Below are 24,470 nucleotides of genomic sequence, written 5' to 3' on the forward strand. Positions count from 1 at the left end.
ACAGAGGTCTGGGAGAGGAGAAACTGCAGCATGATGAGCCTAAAGGGCTTTCCAGGCTTGAAGCGGCGGCAGGGGGCGGAATTCTATCCAAGAGGAGCGATCGGCGGGGCTCATGTACGTGAAAGCCGCTCAGACAAAATATGAATCTGCTCTATTTTGGCCTCCTCTGTTCCGCTCCTCAGGGGTGGGCTGTTTTCTGGCTGGAAAGCCCTTAACTCTCAAAAGGTATTCTGTTCTGAGCCACTGAGGCTGGAGTTTGAGACCCAGCTGGAAGCCAGACCAGGCAGGAAAGAGAACACACACACACACACACACACATGTACCTGTGTGAGCATGGCAGGCTGCAGCTGCAGTGGCTGTGTTGATTGGTTCTGGTTCACTATGGGGACTGAACTGTCCATCCTCACTGGGAAACTAGAGCTCTTATTGGATGACTGGAGCCCTGCAGACAGAGGAACAGCCAATCAGTAACCACCAACACAATAGAGGCTGACACGGGAACAGGACTCCTGCGGGTCTTGTGGGATTCTGGCAGGAATGGGACTGAAGTTCTAGACTCAAGCTAGGGACCGGACAGAATGGGGATGAAGTTCTAGACTCAAGCTAGCGACCGGACAGAATGGGAACTGAAGTTCTAGACTCAAGCTAGGGACCGGACAGAATGGGACTGAAGTTCTAGACTCAAGCTAGGGACCGGACAGAATGGGTCTGAAGTTCTAGACTCAAGCTAGGGACCGGACAGAATGGGTTGAAGTTCTAGACTCAAGCTAGGGACCGGACAGAATGGGACTGAAGTTCTAGACTCAAGCTAGGGACCGGACAGAATGGGACTGAAGTTCTAGACTCAAGCTAGGGACCGGACAGAATGGGTCTGAAGTTCTAGACTCAAGCTAGGGACCGGACAGAATGGGATAGGCAGTCCACAGGAACGGGCAGTACAGGAATAGTTATAAACTGGGGAGGGGGGATACACTATATATACAGCAGTATGTGGACACCCCTTCAAATGAGTGGATTCGGCTATTTCAGCCGCACTTGTTGCTGACAGGTGTATAAAATCAAGCACACAGCCATGCAATCTCCATAGACAAACATTGTCAGTAGAATGGCCCGTACTGAAGAGCTCAGTGACTTTCAACGTTGCACCGTCAAAATGAATATATTGCCACAGCTGAATTTCTGTAGTTCAGTACATCCCTTGTCTCCCCCTTCTGACTATTGGGTTAAATCCATAGTGCAGTCTCAAAATATAGCAAGGTAGAGAGCCAGGATAAAATGAACAAACTTGGAAAGAGAGGGAAAGACGAAGGACAGCTATCCGTACCAAACAAATTGTGTTTCCAGGCACTAGCATTTCGTCCCATCCTAAAATTGGTTTAGACATGATTGTTCCAACCCCTGACTAAGTATGGAAATACATATGGTGTCTCCTATTACCCTGGAAGAGTCTTCATCAACTTATCCTTTAAACAATGTAAAACTACGCTTTGTGCTTACTATTACTCACACAGTTTATGTTTGGCGCAAATTTTTTTTAAAACAATGCAAATGGGAATGAAAATGGCTTTCCCATGCATCAATATTTCACAATAATGCCTTGAAATCTACTGGGTAGTCTTTGCATCCCCCCAAGGGTCCAAATGTTGGTCCAAATGTGGACTCTGTACCTTTACCGATATCATGGACAGTAATGGTTTGAGAACATTCAAAGATTTGAAAGACACACATTATCAGGCAACTCCATTTTTCTATATTTACACCTTAGGTCAGCTCGGCTGGCCTATGGAGACCTTTGGAAGAACCCAACTCCCGAAACATCCATTTATAAATAAATGGTCTGGGCTTCCGAAAGGACTGATCTCTATAATATATAAACAACTTTTGGAAAGCTCATATTCTGAGCTAGCCATTAAAAAAAAGTATGGTCCACCAATCTAAAGTGAATCTGAACAAACCTTTAACTGGAACAGAATATGGAAAAATATGACCTTGGCATCCTGTAATCTGAACCATCATTTAAAGTTTGTATTTAACACCAAGGAAAAGTTTTACAATGAAATTGGCCCCAACTCTCAACTGTTCACTGCGTCCCCTAAATCAGGTAGGAACACATTCCTTCATACGATGTGGGATGTTTAACTGCCCTGCAGTGAAACGCTTCTCTGACAAAGTTAGAACATTCATTTTGAATGGAGATATTCAATGCGTTGCATCGACTGTTACTTAACGATGGCAGCTCCTTGAATCTCTCAATCTGTCAGAGACGATTACTACTGGCAGGCAGAACTGACGCTAATAAATATGTTGACTCTTAGGTGACAGTTACTATTAGAAGTTAAAACATTAGAAATAGACAGCCTTGACTTATTCCACATGAAGTAGACAGCCTTTGACTTATTCCACATGAAGTAGACAGCCTTGACTTATTCAACATGATTTAGACAGCCTTGACTTATTCCACATGATTTAGACAGCCTTGACTTATTCCACATGATTTAGACAGCCTTGACTTATTCCACATGAAATAGACAGCCTTGACTTATTCCACATGAAGTAGACAGCCTTGACTTATTCCACATGAAGTAGACAGCCTTGACTTATTCCACATGATTTAGACAGCCTTGACTTATTCCACATGATTTAGACAGCCTTGACTTATTCCACATGAAGTAGACAGCCTTGACTTATTCCACATGATTTAGACAGCCTTGACTTATTCCACATGATTTAGACAGCCTTGACTTATTCCACATGATTTAGACAGCCTTGACTTATTCCACATGAAGTAGACAGCCTTGACTTATTCCACATGAAGTAGACAGCCTTGACTTATTCCACATGAAGTAGACAGCCTGAATTCAAAATGGATGAAATAAAATACACACAATACCCCATAATGACAAAGTTAAAACACTTTCTTTTTTTTCTTTTTTTTTACATTTTTGCAAATGTATTGAAAATGAAATACAGAAATCTCCTTTACCCTTTGCTATGGCACTCCAAATTTAACTCGGGTGCATCCAATTCCCTTTGATCATCCTTGAGATGTAACTACAACTTGATTGGAGTCCAACCTGTGGCCAATTCACTTGTTTGGACATGAAGTAGAAAGAACCACACCTATATAAGAACCACACCTATATAATCTATATAAGATCCTACAGTTAACAGTGCAGAAACTATACCATGAAGTCCAAGAAAATGTCTGTAGATCTCTCGAGATAGAATTGTGATGAGGCATAGCCTGTATTTGGGGAAAGGGGTAATAAAACTATTTCTAGAGTGTTGAACGTTTCCAAGAGCCCAGTGGTCTCTATTATTGTGAAATTGAAAAACAAATATGTAACTACCCAGACTGCCTAGCCATCTGACCAAACTGAGCATCAGGGCAAGAAGGACCTTGATCAGGGAGGTGACCAAGAAACCAATGAACACACTGACCAAAACTACAGAGTTCCTTGGCTGAGATGGGAGAACCTGGCAGAAGGACAACAGTCTATACAGCACTTCACTAATCTGGGTTTTATGGGATTGGCCAGACAGAAGCCGCTCCTGAGAAAAAGGCACACGACAGCACGACTGGAGTTGGTAAAAAAAAGGCAGCTGAAAGACAGAGCATAAGGCAAAAGATTCTGTGGTCTGATGAGATACAAATTTAACTCTTTGGCCTGAATGCAAAGCGCAATGTCTGGCGAAAACCAGGCACAGCTCATCAAATACAGGCAACTCCTTGATGAAAACCTGCTTCAGAGTGCAAACGAACTTAGACTGGGGAGGGGGGGGGGGGATATTTTACGTTTCGACGGGACAATGACCCAAAGCAGACAGCCAAAGCAACGCTGGCTTCAGAACAATGATGTGAAAGTCCTTGTGTGGCCCGGCCCAAAGCTTGAGAAAATCTCCCAAGGAAGTGTGGGAGAAAATGCCCAAATCCAGATGTGCAAAGCTGATACAGACATGCCCAAGATGACTCGACGTTTTAAATCGTTGCCTAAGGTGCTTCTACATACTATTGACTCAGGGTGTGATTCGCACAATTTTCTACAAACAGGTTTTCACTTTGTCATTATGGGGCATTGTGGGTAGATAGGTGAGAGAAGAAGAAAAATATATTTAATCCATTTTTGAATTCAAGCTGTAACACAACGTGGAATAAGTCAAGTGGTACGAATACTTTCTGAAGGCACTTTTATGTCTTTTTTGAAGATTATTGCCCGTCTATGATTGTCTACCAACACGCACAGCGAGGGAAAGACTGACGAGCAGCTAACGGAGGAAGTTATTATCAGATTTATGCATGTAATAATGAGCACGGGACGGCAGTCATTTTTTTAAATCGGGACAGGAAAGTTCTGGGGTTGGAGAACTGTTGAAGGATTTGGACAGAATAAAAAGACAGGGCAGGAATGGATTTTCACTCCCGTGTCAACCTCTACACCACAAATAATGTTACTCCCTCTCGTCAAAAAAATACAGTCATTCATAGATAATTACTGTGTTGTTACATTGAACCATGCAATTTCTTAGCGACTCAAATTTTCTGGTTTAAAATATTTTCAGTTTCAATTCCCTAATAAACTTGATTCTGGTTAATAACAGCGCTGGTCAAAAAAAAAAAAAAAAGGGACAATCTCTATTGAATATGCTTTTCTGTACAGTTACTAGGCTTAATCGGTGTCTTGGAAACCGTAACTAAAGTGTTCCTGTTTTACCCTGTATGGTGTTTGGTGGGCAGACGATCAGAGTCTGCTGGAAGGGCTCAGTCTGGCAGGCCAGGCCGTTGGGGCGAGCCTGCAGGGGGACACTCTGTTGGGCCAGCCCAGGGATGTTGATGGTGGCCTGCTGGTAGAGGGCTGGCTGGTAGTTCAGGATAGGACCAGCTCCCCCTGCTGACGGCACCTGGTGGTACAGTCCAGCAGTTAGAATACGGGTCACAGTCAGTTAGAGGTTCATTGTGATGAATAAAATTCTGTTCTGTTTAAAAAGGGAAGTTCCACCCACATTTAATTGTTGGGGATTCAGTGATTTCAACATGTTTTTTTTTGTATCATTTTATGATGTCATGTCGTCTATTGACAGTTTAGTGGTGAGCAGAATGGGAAACTCCTTCTCCCATTACGTACATGAACAGGAATCCTGAACATGACTCAGCAAAAAATACCGACAGTCAAATTTTCAGCAACCTATATAACAAGTTTGTAGTTCTCTGATCTTATTGGTTGGAACAGCGTCTGGAACTGGAACTGCCAAAGACATTTTCATACTCAATTAAACGTATGTATCACTGTATGAAGTCGCTGAAAGTATACAGTGATCTTAACTTGTGTGTGTACCTGGTTGAGCTGAAGGTAACAGTGTGTACCTGGTTGAGCTGAAGGTAACAGTGTGTGTGTACCTGGTTGAGCTGAAGGTAACAGTGTGTACCTGGTTGAGCTGAAGGTAACAGTGTGTACCTGGTTGAGCTGAAGGTAACAGTGTGTACCTGGTTGAGCTGAAGGTAACAGTGTGTACCTGGTTGAGCTGAAGGTAACAGTGTGTGTGTACCTGGTTGAGCTGAAGGTAACAGTGTGTACCTGGTTGAGCTGAAGGTAACAGTGTGTGTGTACCTGGTTGAGCTGAAGGTAACAGTGTGTGTGTACCTGGTTGAGCTGAAGGTAACAGTGTGTGTGTACCTGGTTGAGCTGAAGGTAACAGTGTGTACCTGGTTGTGCTGAAGGTAACAGTGTGTACCTGGTTGAGCTGAAGGTAACAGTGTGTGTACCTGGTTGAGCTGAAGGTAACAGTGTGTGTGTACCTGGTTGAGCTGAAGGTAACAGTGTGTGTACCTGGTTGAGCTGAAGGTAACAGTGTGTGTACCTGGTTGAGCTGAAGGTAACAGTGTGTGTACCTGGTTGAGCTGAAGGTAACAGTGTGTGTACCTGGTTGAGCTGAAGGTAACAGTGTGTGTACCTGGTTGAGCTGAAGGTAACAGTGTGTGTACCTGGTTGAGCTGAAGGTAACAGTGTGTACCTGGTTGAGCTGAAGGTAACAGTGTGTGTGTACCTGGTTGAGCTGAAGGTAACAGTGTGTGTACCTGGTTGAGCTGATGGTAACAGTGTGTGTACCTGGTTGAGCTGAAGGTAACAGTGTTGAGCTGAAGGTAACAGTGTGTGTGTACCTGGTTGAGCTAAAGGTAACAGTGTGTGTACCTGGATGAGCTGATGGTAACAGTGTGTGTACCTGGTTGAGCTGAAGGAAACAGTGTGTACCTGGTTGAGCTGAAGGTAACAGTGTGTACCTGGTTGAGCTGAAGGTAACAGTGTGTACCTGGTTGAGCTGAAGGTAACAGTGTGTGTGTACCTGGTTGAGCTGAAGGTAACAGTGTGTACCTGGTTGAGCTGAAGGTAACAGTGTGTACCTGGTTGAGCTGAAGGTAACAGTGTGTACCTGGTTGAGCTGAAGGTAACAGTGTGTACCTGGTTGAGCTGAAGGTAACAGTGTGTGTGTACCTGGTTGAGCTGAAGGTAACAGTGTGTGTGTACCTGGTTGAGCTGAAGGTAACAGTGTGTGTGTACCTGGTTGAGCTGAAGGTAACAGTGTGTGTGTACCTGGTTGAGCTGAAGGTAACAGTGTGTGTGTACCTGGTTGAGCTGAAGGTAACAGTGTGTACCTGGTTGAGCTGGTGGCTGAAGGTAACAGTGTGTGTGTACCTGGTTGAGCTGAAGGTAACAGTGTGTACCTGGTTGAGCTGGTGGCTGAAGGTAACAGTGTGTACCTGGTTGAGCTGGTGGCTGAAGGTAACAGTGTGTGTGTACCTGGTTGAGCTGAAGGTAACAGTGTGTACCTGGTTGAGCTGGTGGCTGAAGGTAACAGTGTGTACCTGGTTGTGCTGGTGGCTGAAGGTAACAGTGTGTGTGTACCTGGTTGAGCTGAAGGTAACAGTGTGTGTACCTGGTTGAGCTGAAGGTGACAGTGTGTGTGTACCTGGTTGAGCTGAAGGTAACAGTGTGTACCTGGTTGAGCTGAAGGTAACAGTGTGTACCTGGTTGAGCTGAAGGTAACAGTGTGTACCTGGTTGAGCTGAAGGTAACAGTGTGTACCTGGTTGAGCTGAAGGTGACAGTGTGTACCTGGTTGAGCTGAAGGTAACAGTGTGTGTGTACCTGGTTGAGCTGAAGGTAACAGTGTGTGTACCTGGTTGAGCTGAAGGTAACAGTGTGTACCTGGTTGAGCTGAAGGTAACAGTGTGTACCTGGTTGTGCTGAAGGTAACAGTGTGTACCTGGTTGTGCTGAAGGTAACAGTGTGTACCTGGTTGTGCTGAAGGTAACAGTGTGTACCTGGTTGAGCTGAAGGTAACAGTGTGTACCTGGTTGAGCTGAAGGTAACAGTGTGTACCTGGTTGAGCTGAAGGTAACAGTGTGTGTGTACCTGGTTGAGCTGGTGGCTGAAGGTAACAGTGTGTGTGTACCTGGTTGAGCTGAAGGTAACAGTGTGTGTGTACCTGGTTGAGCTGAAGGTAACAGTGTGTACCTGGTTGAGCTGAAGGTAACAGTGTGTACCTGGTTGAGCTGAAGGTAACAGTGTGTACCTGGTTGAGCTGAAGGTAACAGTGTGTGTGTACCTGGTTGAGCTGAAGGTAACAGTGTGTGTGTACCTGGTTGAGCTGAAGGTAACAGTGTGTACCTGGTTGAGCTGAAGGTAACAGTGTGTACCTGGTTGAGCTGAAGGTAACAGTGTGTACCTGGTTGAGCTGAAGGTAACAGTGTGTACCTGGTTGAGCTGAAGGTAACAGTGTGTACCTGGTTGAGCTGAAGGTAACAGTGTGTACCTGGTTGAGCTGAAGGTAACAGTGTGTACCTGGTTGAGCTGAAGGTAACAGTGTGTGTGTACCTGGTTGAGCTGAAGGTGACAGTGTGTGTGTACCTGGTTGAGCTGAAGGTGACAGTGTGTGTGTACCTGGTTGAGCTGAAGGTAACAGTGTGTGTGTACCTGGTTGAGCTGAAGGTGACAGTGTGTGTGTACCTGGTTGAGCTGAAGGTAACAGTGTGTGTGTACCTGGTTGAGCTGAAGGTAACAGTGTGTGTGTACCTGGTTGAGCTGAAGGTAACAGTGTGTACCTGGTTGAGCTGAAGGTAACAGTGTGTACCTGGTTGAGCTGAAGGTAACAGTGTGTACCTGGTTGAGCTGAAGGTAACAGTGTGTACCTGGTTGAGCTGAAGGTAACAGTGTGTACCTGGTTGAGCTGAAGGTAACAGTGTGTACCTGGTTGAGCTGGTGGCTGAAGGTAACAGTGTGTGTGTACCTGGTTGAGCTGGTGGCTGAAGGTAACAGTGTGTGTGTACCTGGTTGAGCTGGTGGCTGAAGGTAACAGTGTGTACCTGGTTGAGCTGGTGGCTGAAGGTAACAGTGTGTGTGTACCTGGTTGAGCTGGTGGCTGAAGGTAACAGTGTGTGTACCTGGTTGAGCTGATGGTAACAGTGTGTGTACCTGGTTGAGCTGAAGGTAACAGTGTGTACCTGGTTGAGCTGAAGGTAACAGTGTGTACCTGGTTGAGCTGAAGTTAACAGTGTGTACCTGGTTGAGCTGGTGGCTGAAGGTAACAGTGTGTGTGTACCTGGTTGTGCTGAAGGTGACAGTGTGTACCTGGTTGAGCTGGTGGCTGAAGGTAACAGTGTGTGTGTACCTGGTTGTGCTGAAGGTAACAGTGTGTGTGTACCTGGTTGAGTTGATGGTAACAGTGTGTGTACCTGGTTGAGCTGAAGGTAACAGTGTGTACCTGGTTGAGCTGAAGGTAACAGTGTGTACCTGGTTGAGCTGAAGGTAACAGTGTGTACCTGGTTGAGCTGAAGGTAACAGTGTGTACCTGGTTGAGCTGGTGGCTGAAGGTAACAGTGTGTGTGTACCTGGTTGAGCTGGTGGCTGAAGGTAACAGTGTGTGTGTACCTGGTTGAGCTGGTGGCTGAAGGTAACAGTGTGTACCTGGTTGAGCTGGTGGCTGAAGGTAACAGTGTGTGTGTACCTGGTTGAGCTGGTGGCTGAAGGTAACAGTGTGTGTACCTGGTTGAGCTGATGGTAACAGTGTGTGTACCTGGTTGAGCTGAAGGTAACAGTGTGTACCTGGTTGAGCTGAAGGTAACAGTGTGTACCTGGTTGAGCTGAAGTTAACAGTGTGTACCTGGTTGAGCTGGTGGCTGAAGGTAACAGTGTGTGTGTACCTGGTTGTGCTGAAGGTGACAGTGTGTACCTGGTTGAGCTGGTGGCTGAAGGTAACAGTGTGTGTGTACCTGGTTGTGCTGAAGGTAACAGTGTGTGTGTACCTGGTTGAGTTGATGGTAACAGTGTGTGTACCTGGTTGAGCTGAAGGTAACAGTGTGTACCTGGTTGAGCTGAAGGTAACAGTGTGTACCTGGTTGTGCTGAAGGTAACAGTGTGTGTGTACCTGGTTGAGCTGAAGGTAACAGTGTGTGTGTACCTGGTTGTGCTGAAGGTAACAGTGTGTGTGTACCTGGTTGAGCTGAAGGTAACAGTGTGTGTGTACCTGGTTGAGCTGAAGGTGACAGTGTGTGCCTGGTTGAGCTGAAGGTAACAGTGTGTACCTGGTTGAGCTGATGGCTGAAGGTAACAGTGTGTGTGTACCTGGTTGAGCTGATTGCTGAAGGTAACTGTGTGTGTGTACCTGGTTGAGTTGATTGCTGAAGGTAACAGTGTGTGTGTACCTGGTTGAGCTGATTGCTGAAGGTAACTGTGAGGTTGCCGGCGGCAGCACTAGGAAGAGTGTTGGTGGAGAAGAGAGTTTTGTTGTTGTCGAACGACGAGCTCCTACGTTTACAGAGCTCCATGTTCTGAAAGCAAGACTTCACACTGCAAAGGGGTGAGACAATCAAATCATTTAACCAATCAACCAATCAAATTTCACCCACAAAGGGCAAAGTCAAATGTAATAACACCCCACCCTGAGACACCCACAAGTACATCCTTCCACACACAGTGACAGGTGTACGTACTGGGAGCTGTGAGGGAAGTCCAGCAGGTGACTCATGGTGACGAAGGGGTGACCCAGCGTCTTAGTGGGCGTGATCCTCTTGTCAGCGTCCAATCGGAGCATCCGCTTCAGCAGGTCGATGAACTCCCTCCTATCAGCTTTCTCCGCCAGCATGTCCGTCCCCTCCAGGTGAGATGAGAGGTTGACCTGCATCAGGAAGTGGAAGAAGAAGTGATACAACAGGATGGAAGTGGTGAGGTTGAATGAAGGGTGAAGCTGCTGCTAAAGACACTGAGCTATTGGTCAGTTCTGGGGTTTCATCCCCTCTAATAGATTAGAACTTGGGGAGGGTGAGCTACCTGGCCGGGGGGCTGCTACCTGGCCGGGGGGCTGCCACCTTGGGCCGGGGGGCTGCCACCTTGGGCCGGGGGGCTGCCACCTTGGGCCGGGGGGCTGCCACCTTGGGCCGGGGGGCTGCCACCTTGGGCCGGGGGGCTGCCACCTTGGGCCGGGGGGCTGCCACCTTGGGCCATATCCACAAAGCGTCTCAAGAGTAGAACATGTGTCCTTAGCGCTGAGAATAGAGACATACTCCTGCTCTTATGTGTAGAAAAAAAAGCTATGTGTGAAGCCTCTTTAGTCATGAGAGTCCCACCTAGAGGACAGATGTTTTACAGACCTCATGAGAGTCCCACCTAGAGGACAGATGTTTTACAGACCTCATGAGAGTCCCACCTAGAGGACAGATGTTTTGCAGACCTCATGATCCACTGTGCTCTTGATAAGAAGTTACATTGTGTGTCTGTTATTATTGATTTGTCGAAGGCGTTTGACACCGTGGACCATGCTGTGTTAATGCAAAGGTTAAAATGTTGTGGAATTACTGGTCATGCTCTAGATTGTTTTTTAAGTATGTATCAAATCGTACGCGATGTGTAATGGCGGATGGTTGTAAATCTGAGTCCATAGAGGTGTGCTCAGGTGTTCCGCAAGGTTCTATTTTGGGCCCACTGTTGTTCATTTTGGATATCAACAACATTGGGGATCTTATTGAAACAGCGGATGTTCATTTTTATGCAGATGATAATGTTCTTTATTCAAGTGGTAGTAGTTTATCTTTAGCTTTTGAAAATGCTCAAAGAGAATGTAACATCATACAACAGAATCTGTATGATTTAAAGCCGATTCTAAATTCGGGTAAAACAAAATGAATGGTATTTTCAAATGCCAGGCATGTTACTAATCATGTCATTGCTACATTGGCTGGACATCTGGACAGATGTTTAGCAGACCTCATGAGAGTCCTGTACTGGGTAGATAATGCCATGCAGCCTACCTAGCAGCACCATGTAGCCTACTAGATAACGCCATGCAGCCTACCTAGCAGCACCATGTAGCCTACTAGATAACGCCATGCAGCCTACCTAGCAGCACCATGTAGCCTACCTAGCTGGCTCATGTAGCCTACCTAGCAGCACCATGTAGCCTACCTAGCAGCACCATGTAGCCTACCTAGCAGCACCATGTAGCCTACCTAGCTATGGGGGTGTCACAATGATGTCGCTCTTGCTGCTGGTGATTCTCTGATCCACCTCTACGCAGACGACACCATTCTGTATACATCAGGCCCTTCTTTGGACACTGTGTTAACTAACCTCCAGACAAGCTTCAATGCCATACAACTCTCCTAATAAAGGTGAAATTTAAAATGTAAAATGTTGCCTACCTAGCAGCACCATGTCGCCAACCTAGCAGCACCATGTAGCCTACCTAGCAGCACCATGTAGCCAACCTAGCAGCACCATGTAGCCTACCTAGCAGGATCATGTAGCCTACCTAGCAGCACCATGTAGCCTACCTAGCAGCACCATGTAGCCTACCTAGCAGCACCATGTAGCCTACCTAGCAGCACCATGTAGCCTACCTAGCAGCACCATGTAGCCTACCTAGCAGCACCATGTAGCCTACCTACCAGCACCATGTAGCCAACCTAGCAGCACCATGTAGCCTACCTAGCAGGATCATGTAGCCTACCTAGCAGGATCATGTAGCCTACCTAGCAGAATCATGTAGCCTACCTAGCAGAATCATGTAGCCTACCTAGCAGCACCATGTAGTCTACCTAGCAGGATCATGTAGCCTACCTAGCAGGATCATGTAGCCTACCTAGCAGCACCATGTAGCCTACCTAGCAGGATCATGTAGCCTACCTAGCAGCACCATTTAGCCAACATTAGCAGCACCATGTAGCCTACCTAGCAGGATCATGTAGCCTTCCTAGCAGCACCATGTAGCCTACCTAGCAGCACCATGTAGCCTACCTAGCAGCACCATGTAGCCTACCTAGCAGCACCATGTAGCCTACCTAGCAGCACCATGTAGCCTACCTAGCAGCACCATGTAGCCTACCTAGCAGCACCATGTAGCCTACTAGTTAACGCCATGCAGCCTACCTAGCAGCACCATGTAGCCTGCTAGATAACGCCATGCAGCCTACCTAGCTGGCTCATGTAGCCTACCTAGCAGCACCATGTAGCCTACCTAGCAGCACCATGTAGCCTACCTAGCAGCACCATGTAGCCTACCTAGCAGCACCATGTAGCCTACCTAGCAGCACCATGTAGCCTACTAGTTAACGCCATGCAGCCTACCTAGCAGCACCATGTAGCCTGCTAGATAACGCCATGCAGCCTACCTAGCTGGCTCATGTAGCCTACCTAGCAGCACCATGTAGCCTACCTAGCAGCACCATGTAGCCAACCTAGCAGCACCATGTAGCCAACCTAGCAGCACCATGTAGCCTACCTAGCAGCACCATGTAGCCTACCTAGCAGCACCATGTAGCCAACCTAGCAGCACCATGTAGCCTACCTAGCAGCACCATGTAGCCTACCTAGCAGCACCATGTAGCCAACCTAGCAGCACCATGTAGCCAACCTAGCAGCACCATGTAGCCTACCTAGCAGCACCATGTAGCCAACCTAGCAGCACCATGTAGCCTACCTAGCAGGATCATGTAGCCTACCTAGCAGCCCCATGTAGCCAACCTAGCAGCACCATGTAGCCTACCTAGCAGCACCATGTAGCCAACCTAGCAGCACCATGTAGCCTACCTAGCAGGATCATGTAGCCTACCTAGTAGCACCATGTAGCCTACCTAGCAGCACCATGTAGCCTACCTAGCAGGATCATGTAGCCTACCTAGCAGGATCATGTAGCCTACCTAGCAGGATCATGTAGCCTACCTAGTAGCACCATGTAGCCTACCTAGCAGCACCATGTAGCCTACCTAGCAGGATCATGTAGCCTACCTAGCAGGATCATGTAGCCTACCTAGCAGGATCATGTAGCCTACCTAGTAGCACCATGTAGCCTACCTAGCAGCACCATGTAGCCTACCTAGCAGCACCATGTAGCCAGCCTACCTGCATCATGTCATCCAGACAGTTGAAGATGTATTTCCTGGCCTCCTTAGACTTGATGCCCATCTCAGCCTCGTGCTCTGAAGGAGTCTATTTAAACACAGAAAGGATTTACGTTACACTCCTCATATTCATAAGGCTCAATTTGTACCTTTATTTAACTTGGCAAGTCAGTTAAGAACAAATTCTTATTTACAATGACGGCCTACCAGGGAACAGTGGGTTAACTGCCTTTTTCAGGGGCAGAACGACAGATTTTTACCTTGTCAGCTCGGGGATTCAATCCAGCAACCTTTCGGTTACTGGCCAAACGCTCTAACCACTAGGCTACCTGCCGCGCTGAAGCTTGAATATACAGGAAAAGGAAAAATGACATTTTTGTGTGCATCTCCATAAAGCATTGCAGAGTTGCCTACATGACTTATTTCAAGAAAGGTAGATCTTCCTAAGAAAAACAAAGCTAGTTTATGCCTAAACAATGACCAGATTGTTGCAGCAGAGCAGTGAGGGGTGTAATACCTTGATTCTCCAGAGGGGGTAGCTAGAGTCAGGTCCTCTCTTAAAGAAGCGGCTGGTCTTGGTGCCGGCACTCAGCAGGTACTCTGCAGGCAGACCCTGGGTCTGTGAGATGTACCGGATCTAGTGGAGGAAGGAAGGAAGGAAGGAAGGAAGGAAGGAAGGAAGGAAGGAAGGAAGGAAGGAAGGAAGGAAGGAAGGAAGGAAGGAAGGAAGGAAGGAAGGAAGGAAGGAGGGTATTACACAATACATGACTATCAACAGTTTGATATAGCTTGGTATATTACCATCATAAGAGTTGAGGATAAAATGTGTTTGTTTGTGTATCTGTAGAAGTACTAACCTGGTCGTACTCTGATGCCCCGGGATAGAGGGGCCAGCCCAGGAACAGCTCAGCTATAACACAGCCCAGAGACCACATGTCTATAGACTCACAGAATGGCAAACCCAGGATAATCTCTGGAGCCCTGAGGGAGAAAACATAGAACTCATTATACCAAGACTGTTGTGGAATAACCACCTGGACTCATTATACCAAGATAGTAGTGGAATAACCACCTGGACTCATTATACCAAGACTGTAGTGGAATAACCACCTGGACTCATTATACCAAGACTGCTGTGGAATAACCACCTGGGCTCATTATACCAAGATAGTAGTGGAATTACCACCTGGGCTCATTATACCAAGATAGTAGTGGAATAACCACCTGGACTCACTATACCAAGACTGTTGTGGAATAACCACCTGGACTCATTATACCAAGACTGCTGTGGAATAACCACCTGGGCTCATTATACCAAGATAGTAGTGGAATTACCACCTGGGCTCATTATACCAAGATAGTAGTGGAATTACCACCTGGGCTCATTATACCAAGACTGTTGTGGAATAACCACCTGGACTCATTATACCAAGACTGCTGTGGAATAACCACCTGGGCTCATTATACCAAGATAGTAGTGGAATTACCACCTGGGCTCATTATACCAAGATAGTAGTGGAATTACCACCTGGGCTCATTATACCAAGATAGTAGTGGAATTACCACCTGGGCTCATTATACCAAGATAGTAGTGGAATTACCACCTGGACTCATTATACCAAGATAGTAGTGGAATTACCACCTGGGCTCATTATACCAAGATAGTAGTGGAATTACCACCTGGGCTCATTATACCAAGATAGTAGTGGAATAACCACCTGGACTCATTATACCAAGATAGTAGTGGAATTACCACCTGGGCTCATTATACCAAGATAGTAGTGGAATTACCACCTGGACTCATTATACCAAGATAGTAGTGGAATAACCACCTGGACTCACTATACCAAGACTGCTGTGGAATAACCACCTGGATTTTTTGCAGTCTCAGATTCTCAAAGGTGGGTGGAATAATTGACTTTTTATATGTGATTCACCTGTATATACACCAATGTCAGTCAAAATGACAGATTTACCTGTACCATAATGTCAGATATACCTGTACCATAACGTCACATATACCTGTACCATAACGTCACATATACCTGTACCATAACGTCACATATACCTGTACCATGATGTCACATATACCTGTACCATAATGTCACATATACCTGTACCATAATGCCAGATATACCTGTACCATAATGTCAGATATACCTGTACCATGATGTCACATATACCTGTACCATAATGTCACATATACCTGTACCATAATGTCACATATACCTGTACCATAATGTCAGGTTTACCTGTACCATAATGTCACATATACCTGTACCATAATGTCAGATATACCTGTACCATAATGTCACGTATACCTGTACCATAACGTCACATATACCTGTACCATAATGTCTACGTATACCTGTACCATAATGTCACATATACCTGTACCATAACGTCAGATATACCTGTACCATAATGTCACATATACCTGTACCATAATGTCACATATACCTGTACCATAATGTCACATATACCTGTACCATAATGTCTACGTATACCTGTACCATAATGCCAGATATACAGGTACCATAATGTCAGATATATAGCCTCATTTTAAAGTTGATTAAATATAGTATGCTCACCCATGTACACACAACACCCCATAATAACAAAGCAAAAACAAGTTTAGATTTTTTTGTGCAAATGTATTAAAAATAAAACAGCTGTAACATCACATGTACATAAGTATTCAGACCCTTTACTCAGTACTTTGTTGAAGCACCTTTGGCAGTGATTACATCCTCCAGTCTTCTTGGGTATGACCCCATCAATCTACACACAATAGCTCATATGGACAAAGCAAAAACAGGTTTTTAGAAATGTTTGCATATTCATTAAAAAAAAAAATTTAAAAAAAATCTACCTTATTTACATAAGTATTCAGACCCTTTGCTATGAGACTCGAAATTGAACTCAGGTACAGCATTGTGTCGAGGCACAGATTTGGGGAAGGATACCAAAACATCTCTGCAGCATTGAAGGTCCCCAAGAACACAGTGGCCTCCATCATTCTTAAACAGGATTAGAGCCACCAAGACTCTTCCTAGAGCTGGCTGGCCGGACAAACTCTGTGGAGATGGGAGAACCTTCCAGAAGGACAACCATCTCTGCAGCACTCCACCAAGACTCTTCCTAGAGCTGGCTGGCCGGACAAACTCTGTGGAGATGGGAGAACCTTCCAGAAGGACAACCATCTCTGCAGCACTCCACCAAGACTCTTCCTAGAGCTGGCTGGCCAAACTCTGTGGAGATGGGAGAACCTTCCAGAAGGACAACCATCTCTGCAGCACTCCACCAAGACTCTTCCTAGAGCTGGCTGGCCAAACTCTGTGGAGATGGGAGAACCTTCCAGAAGGACAACCATCTCTGCAGCACTCCACCAAGACTCTTCCTAGAGCTGGCTGGCCGGACAAACTCTGTGGAGATGGGAGAACCTTCCAGAAGGACAACCATCTCTGCAGCACTCCACCAAGACTCTTCCTAGAGCTGGCTGGCCGGACAAACTCTGTGGAGATGGGAGAACCTTCCAGAAGGACAACCATCTCTGCAGCACTCCACCAAGACTCTTCCTAGAGCTGGCTGGCCGGACAAACTCTATGGAGATGGGAGAACCTTCCAGAAGGACAACCATCTCTGCAGTACTCCACCAAGACTCTTCCTAGAGCTGGCTGGCAGGCCAAACTCTGTGGAGATGGGAGAACCTTCCAGAAGGACAACCATCTCTGCAGCACTCCACCAAGACTCTTCCTAGAGCTGGCTGGCCGGACAAACTCTGTGGAGATGGGAGAACCTTCCAGAAGGACAACCATCTCTGCAGCACTCCACCAAGACTCTTCCTAGAGCTGGCTGGCCAAACTCTGTGGAGATGGGAGAACCTTCCAGAAGGACAACCATCTCTGCAGCACTCCGCCAAGACTCTTACTAGAGCTGGCTGGCCGGACAAACTCTGTGGAGATGGGAGAACCTTCCAGAAGGACAACCATCTCTGCAGCACTCCACCAAGACTCTTCCTAGAGCTGGCTGAAGAGAACAAAGTACAGAGAGATCTTTGATGAAAACCTGCTCCAGAGCGCTCAGGACCTCAGACTGGGGTAAAGGTTCACCTTCAAAACAGGACAACGACCCTAAGCTCACAGCCAAGACAACGCAGGAGTGGCTTTGGGACAAGTCTCTGAATGTCCTTGAGTGGCCCAGCCAGAGCCCGGACTTGAACCCGATCGAACATGTCTGGAGAGACCTGAAAATAGCTGTGCAGCGACGCTCCCCATCCAACCTGACAGAGTTTGAGAGGTTCTGCAGAGAAGAATGGCAGAAACTCCCCAAATACAGGTGTGCCAAGCTTGTAGCGTCATACCTAAGAAGACTTGAGAATGTAATTGCTGCCAAAGGTGCTTCAACAAAGTACTGAGTAAAGGGTCTGAACAATTTTGTAAATCTGATATTGCATTAAAAAATATATCATTTTTGCAAACACTTCTTAAGAACAGTTTTTGCTTTGTCATTATGGGGTATTGTGTGTAGATGGACGAGCATATTTATATTTAATCCATTTCAAAATAAGGCTGTAACGTAACAAAATGTGGAAAAAGGCAGAGGCTTGTTTACAGATACCACACCATGTTGTATCACTCACACCTGCCCAGGAAAAAAACCTAGTCTCAGGTGTATCTGACTGTAGTATCGTGACTAGGGGTACGTTAAGCAGACAGTCTTGGAGACAAGACTGGCCACACACACACACACACACACACACACACACACACACACACGTGACTGTGGGTACGTGGAACAGACAGCCTTAGAGACGTGACTGGCCACACAAACCTGTAGTATCGCGACTGCAGGTACGTTGAGCAGACAGCCTTGGAGACGTGTGAGGCTGAGCCGAAGTCGATGACCTTGACCCTGTAGGGCTGTCTGAGTGGATCCACCAGCATGATGTTCTCTGGCTTCAGGTCAGCATGGATCAGACCCAGAGACTTCAGCTTCATCAGCGCTGTCGCCACCTAGTGGTCAAATGTAGGTAATGCAGGCTTATAAAAAGGTGGAGGCTATCAACAGAAAAGGGTTCAAAAGTGGCATCTAGAGAAGTAATATTTTCACTTAGTCTCCCAATGAAATCACCCCGATGTACCTGCCGCCCCTACACTCTAACCACTAGGCTACCTGCCGCCTCTACACTCTAACCACTAGGCTACCTGCCGCCTCTACACTCTAACCACTAGGCTACCTGCCGCCTCCACACTCTAACCACTAGGCTACCTGCCGCCTCCACACTCTAACCACTAGGCTACCTGCCGCCTCCACACTCTAACCACTAGGCTACCTGCCGCCTCCACACTCTAACCACTAGGCTACCTGCCGCCTCCACACTCTAACCACTAGGCTACCCTGCCGCCCCTCCACTCTAACCACTAGGCTACCTGCCGCCCCTACACTCTAACCACTAGGCTACCTGCCGCCTCTACACTCTAACCACTAGGCTACCTGCCGCCTCTACACTCTAACCACTAGGCTACCTGCCGCCTCTACACTCTAACCACTAGGCTACCTGCCGCCTCTACATTCTAACCACTAGGCTACCTGCCGCCTCTACACTCTAACCACTAGGCTACCTGCCGCCCCTCCACTCTAACCACTAGGCTACACTCTAACCACTAGGCTACCTGCCGCCCCTACACTCTAACCACTAGGCTACCCTGCCGCCCCTCCACTCTAACCACTAGGCTACCCTGCCGCCCCTCCACTCTAACCACTAGGCTACACTCTAACCACTAGGCTACCTGCCGCCCCTACACTCTAACCACTAGGCAACCCTGCCGCCCCTCCACTCTAACCACTAGGCTACCTGCCGCCTCTACACTCTAACCACTAGGCTACCCTGCCGCCCCTCCACTCTAACCACTAGGCTACCTGCCGCCTCTACACTCTAACCACTAGGCTACCCTGACGCCCCTCCACTCTAACCACTAGGCTACCTGCCGTCCCTACACTCTAACCACTAGGCTACCTGCCGCCCCTACACTCTAACCACTAGGCTACCCTGCCGCCCCTCCACTCTAACCACTAGGCTACCTGCCGCCCCTCCACTCTAACCACTAGGCTACCATGCCGCCCCTCCACTCTAACCACTAGGCCACACTCTAACCACTAGGCTACCTGCCGCCCCTACACTCTAACCACTAGGCTACCCTGCCGCCCCTCCACTCTAACCACTAGGCTACCTGCCGCCCCTCCACTCTAACCACTAGGCTACCTGCCGCCCCTCCACTCTAACCACTAGGCTACACTCTAACCACTAGGCTACCCTGCCGCCCCTACACTCTAACCACTAGGCTACCTGCCGCCCCTACACTCTAACCACTAGGTTACCTGCCGCCCCTCCACTCTAACCACTAGGCTACCCTGCCGCCCCTCCACTCTAACCACTAGGCTACCTGCCGCCCCTCCACTCTAACCACTAGGCTACCATGCCGCCCCTCCACTCTAACCACTAGGCCACACTCTAACCACTAGGCTACCTGCCGCCCCCACACTCTAACCACTAGGCTACCCTGCCGCCCCTACACTCTAACCACTAGGCTACCTGCCGCCCCTACACTCTAACCACTAGGTTACCTGCCGCCCCTCCACTCTAACCACTAGGCTACCTGCCGCCCCTCCACTCTAACCACTAGGCTACCTGCCGCCCCTCCACTCTAACCACTAGGCTACCTGCCGCCCCTCCACTCTAACCACTAGGCTACCTGCCGCCCCTCCACTCTAACCACTAGGCTACCTGCCGCCCCTCCACTCTAACCACTAGGCTACCTGCCGCCCCTACACTTTAACCACTAGGCTACCTGCCGCCCCTCCACTTTAACCACTAGGCTACCTGCCGCCCCTCCACTCTAACCACTAGGCTACCTGCCGCCTCTACACTCTAACCACTAGGCTACCTGCCACCCCTACACTCTAACCACTAGGCTACCTGCCGCCCCTACACTCTAACCACTAGGCTACCTGCCCCCTCTACACTCTAACCACTAGGTTACCTGCCGTCCCTACACTCTAACCACTAGGCTACCTGCCGCCTCTACACTCTAACCACTAGGCTACCTGCCGCCCCTACACTCTAACCACTAGGCTACCTGCCGCCTCTACACTCTAACCACTAGGCTACCTGCCACCTCTACACTCTAACCACTAGGCTACCTGCCGCCTCTACACTCTAACCACTAGGCTACCTGCCGCCTCTACACTCTAACCACTAGGCTACCTGCCTCCCCTACACTCTAACCACTAGGCTACCTGCCGCCTCTACACTCTAACCACTAGGCTACCTGCCACCTCTACACTCTAACCACTAGGCTACCTGCCTCCCCTACACTCTAACCACTAGGCTACACTCTAACCACTACCCTGCCGACCCTCCACTCTAACCACTAGGCTACACTCTAACCACTAGGCTACCTGCCGCCCCTCCACTCTAACCACTAGACTACCCTGCCGCCCCAGTGTAGTAACAGTGTAACAGTGTCACAACAGTGTCACAACAGTGTAATAACTCAACTTTTAGAACGAGTTGGCCTACCAGGTAAACAGACTGTCAAATAAGGTCCGACCATAATATCTTGACCATATTCCTTCCTCACATTTCTATAGTCTGTATAACGGATCAAGGAAGTTGTATTGTCACCTGTTGCAGTATGGGTCTGATGTGTTGTAGTGGCAGGGGGCTGAACTTGCTGTGCTTCAGGAAGTCGTACAGGTTCTGCTCCAGCATCTCAAACACCAGGCAGGTGTGACCTTTGTGTTGGAAACACTCGTAGGAACGCACAAAGTTAAACTCGTCGGCGTTCTCCTCACTCAGACGGTTCAGGATGCCCACCTGGGAACAGACAGGAGGGTGGAGTGGCTTAGCCAGAGCACATTGACACAGCTCAACTTAATCTGCTACACTTGTGTTCCAGTCGTCTATTCTAGAACTCAACATAATCTGCTACACTTGTGTTCCAGTCGTCTATTCTAGAACTCTACATAATCTGCTACACTTGTGTTCCAGTCGTCTATTCTAGAACTCAACTTAATCTGCTACACTTGTGTTCCAGTCGTCTATTCTAGAACTCTACATAATCTGCTACACTTGTGTTCCAGTCGTCTATTCTAGAACTCAACATAATCTGCTACACTTGTGTTCCAGTAGTCTATTCTAGAACTCAACCTAATCTGCTACACTTGTGTTCCAGTCGTCTATTCTAGAACTCAACATAATCTGCTACACTTGTGTTCCAGTCGTCTATTCTAGAACTCAACTTAATCTGCTACACTTGTGTTCCAGTTGTCTATTCTAGAATTCTACATAATCTGCTACACTTGTGTTCCAGTCGTCTATTCTAGAACTCAACATAATCTGCTACACTTGTGTTCCAGTCGTCTATTCTAGAACTCTACATAATCTGCTACACTTGTGTTCCAGTCGTCTATTCTAGAACTCTACATAATCTGCTACACTTGTGTTCCAGTCGTCTATTCTAGAACTCAACTTAATCTGCTACACTTGTGTTCCAGTCGTCTATTCTAGAACTCAACATAATCTGCTACACTTGTGTTCCAGTAGTCTATTCTAGAACTCAACCTAATCTGCTACACTTGTGTTCCAGTCGTCTATTCTAGAACTCAACATAATCTGCTACACTTGTGTTCCAGTCGTCTATTCTAGAACTCAACTTAATCTGCTACACTTGTGTTCCAGTTGTCTATTCTAGAATTCTACATAATCTGCTACACTTGTGTTCCAGTCGTCTATTCTAGAACTCAACTTAATCTGCTACACTTGTGTTCCAGTCGTCTATTCTAGAACTCTACATAATCTGCTACACTTGTGTTCCAGTTGTCTATTCTAGAACTCAACATAATCTGCTACACTTGTGTTCCAGTAGTCTATTCTAGAACTCAACCTAATCTGCTACACTTGTGTTCCAGTCGTCTATTCTAGAACTCAACATAATCTGCTACACTTGTGTTCCAGTCGTCTATTCTAGAACTCAACTTAATCTGCTACACTTGTGTTCCAGTTGTCTATTCTAGAATTCTACATAATCTGCTACACTTGTGTTCCAGTCGTCTATTCTAGAACTCAACATAATCTGCTACACTTGTGTTCCAGTCGTCTATTCTAGAACTCAACTTAATCTACTACACTTGTGTTCCAGTCGTCTATTCTAGAACTCTACATAATCTGCTACACTTGTGTTCCAGTTGTCTATTCTAGAACTCAACTTAATCTGCTACACTTGTGTTCCAGTCGTCTATTCTAGAACTCTACATAATCTGCTACACTTGTGTTCCAGTCGTCTATTCTAGAACTCAACTTAATCTGCTACACTTGTGTTCCAGTTGTCTATTCTAGAACTCAACTTAATCTGCTACACTTGTGTTCCAGTCGTCTATTCTAGAACTCTACATAATCTGCTACACTTGTGTTCCAGTCGTCTATTCTAGAACTCAATTTAATCTGCTACACTTGTGTTCCAGTCGTCTATTCTAGAACTAGTCTGGCGCCTGGGAACAAGCAGGAAGTGTGAACTCCATGCCTGACAAAGGTCTATAGTAAGAATTGCAGACACATGTTATTTGGATAGTCCCGCGTAGATGATCTATGGGTTACCAGGCGTTTCTCTTGAAGGATAATAAACATGAATCAAGAGGCTGTGTTAGTGAGAAAACATTGACACAGCTCAAAACACTCGACATTTGTTAGTCCTATATATAAATTGGGCTAGTCTGAGCAGCAGATCGCTGCAGCTGTACACAGTCCATCTGTAAATAGCCCACCCAATCTACCTCCCTCATCCCCATATTGTTTTTATTTACTCTGCTGCTCTTTTGCACACCAGTATCACTACTTACACACCATCATCTGCTCATCTATCACTCCAGTGTTAATCTGCTAAATTGTCATTACTTCACTACTATTGGCCTATTTATTGCCTTACCTCCTCACGCCATTTGCACACAATGTATATAGACTTAATTTTTTCTATTGTGTTATTGACTGTACGCCTGTTTATTCCATGTGTAACTCTGTGTTGTTGTTTGTGTCACACTGCTTTGCTTTATCTTGTCCAGGTCGCAGTTGTAAATGAAAACTTGTTCTCAACTGGCCTACCTGGTTAAATAAAGGTGAAATAAACAAATAAATAAAAAAATTGTCTAACACTTGGATATTTCATTGGCAGGAGAGGTTAAAGGTCCTTGGAGAAAGTCCTCTTGAAAAGCAATAAACATCTAGGCTGGTGTCCAAACTGATATGCTTTGTTTCCCCCCTAGTGAGTCTCACTTCACAAAACCATGAAGGTAAAACAGTGCATATCAGTTTTGGGTTCCAGGCTAATAAAACATCACCAATCAATCAATCAATCACGATAGACCGAGAAAAAAAAGAACCCACCTCGATCTGGCCCTGTCGTGCGTAAGAAGGGTGGTTCTTGAGGATCTTGATGGCCACGATCTCATTGGTTCCCCTCTTCCAACACTTGGCCACCTGACCGAAGGTCCCCCTCCCCAGGAACTCCAGCACCTCATAACTACAGGAGACTGAACACAGGGTCTCATGCTGCACCAGCTGGTAGTCCCCCTCTCCGTTGGAGCTGGAGCTCTTGGTGGCGGGGGCCGAGTGGGGGACGGACTGGCCCGTACCCCCTCCTCCGACGCCCCCTGTCCTCGTGGAGAAGACTGGTCGAGGGGCAGAGAGCTCCTCCAGAATCTGAACACTATTACTTCCTTCAACTTCCTTATTCTTCCTCTTCTGGCCCTGTCGTCGCGTCCCCGTGCCTGTTGCGGTCGTCGTGGTGTGCGTGTGTGAGGTATGTGTGTGTGAGTAGTGGTCGTTGAGGCGGCGGCTGGAGCCTCTGGGTAGGCTGCCTGTGCTGTCGGCCGCCCGGACCACCACCTGGCCTCGGGAACCTGGGGTGGCAGAGGGGGCGAAGGAGTAACCCCCTACCCCCTGCTGGCCGCCCACGGAACCATAGGGGGCGTCAGAGGACACCTCCCAAACACAGTTCTCTACCTTCATCTTCTTGACGCGGCAGAAG

General features: G+C 47.2%; 1 protein-coding gene across 3 annotated transcripts in view; it reads right to left on the reverse strand.

Annotated features, from left to right (window-relative positions):
* LOC129851378 (homeodomain-interacting protein kinase 1-like) overlaps positions 1–24,464 on the reverse strand; it is a 37,640-nt gene extending 13,176 nt beyond the window's left edge. For all 3 annotated transcript variants that reach the window (XM_055917884.1, XM_055917883.1, XM_055917882.1), the window contains exons 1-10: positions 23,828–24,464; positions 21,074–21,265; positions 18,220–18,401; positions 14,244–14,367; positions 13,904–14,023; positions 13,388–13,474; positions 9,985–10,169; positions 9,697–9,841; positions 4,713–4,899; positions 324–442 (exon numbers count right to left, since the gene is read on the reverse strand). In XM_055917884.1, the coding sequence (XP_055773859.1) occupies positions 324–442; positions 4,713–4,899; positions 9,697–9,841; positions 9,985–10,169; positions 13,388–13,474; positions 13,904–14,023; positions 14,244–14,367; positions 18,220–18,401; positions 21,074–21,265; positions 23,828–24,451 (1,965 nt within the window). In that variant the 5' untranslated portion in view covers positions 24,452–24,464. The remainder of the gene's footprint in view (positions 1–323; positions 443–4,712; positions 4,900–9,696; positions 9,842–9,984; positions 10,170–13,387; positions 13,475–13,903; positions 14,024–14,243; positions 14,368–18,219; positions 18,402–21,073; positions 21,266–23,827) is intronic.
* Positions 24,465–24,470: the final 6 nt, after the last annotated feature.

This window comes from Salvelinus fontinalis, chromosome 3 (genome assembly GCF_029448725.1).
Source record: "Salvelinus fontinalis isolate EN_2023a chromosome 3, ASM2944872v1, whole genome shotgun sequence".
Classification (NCBI taxonomy): domain Eukaryota; kingdom Metazoa; phylum Chordata; class Actinopteri; order Salmoniformes; family Salmonidae; genus Salvelinus; species Salvelinus fontinalis.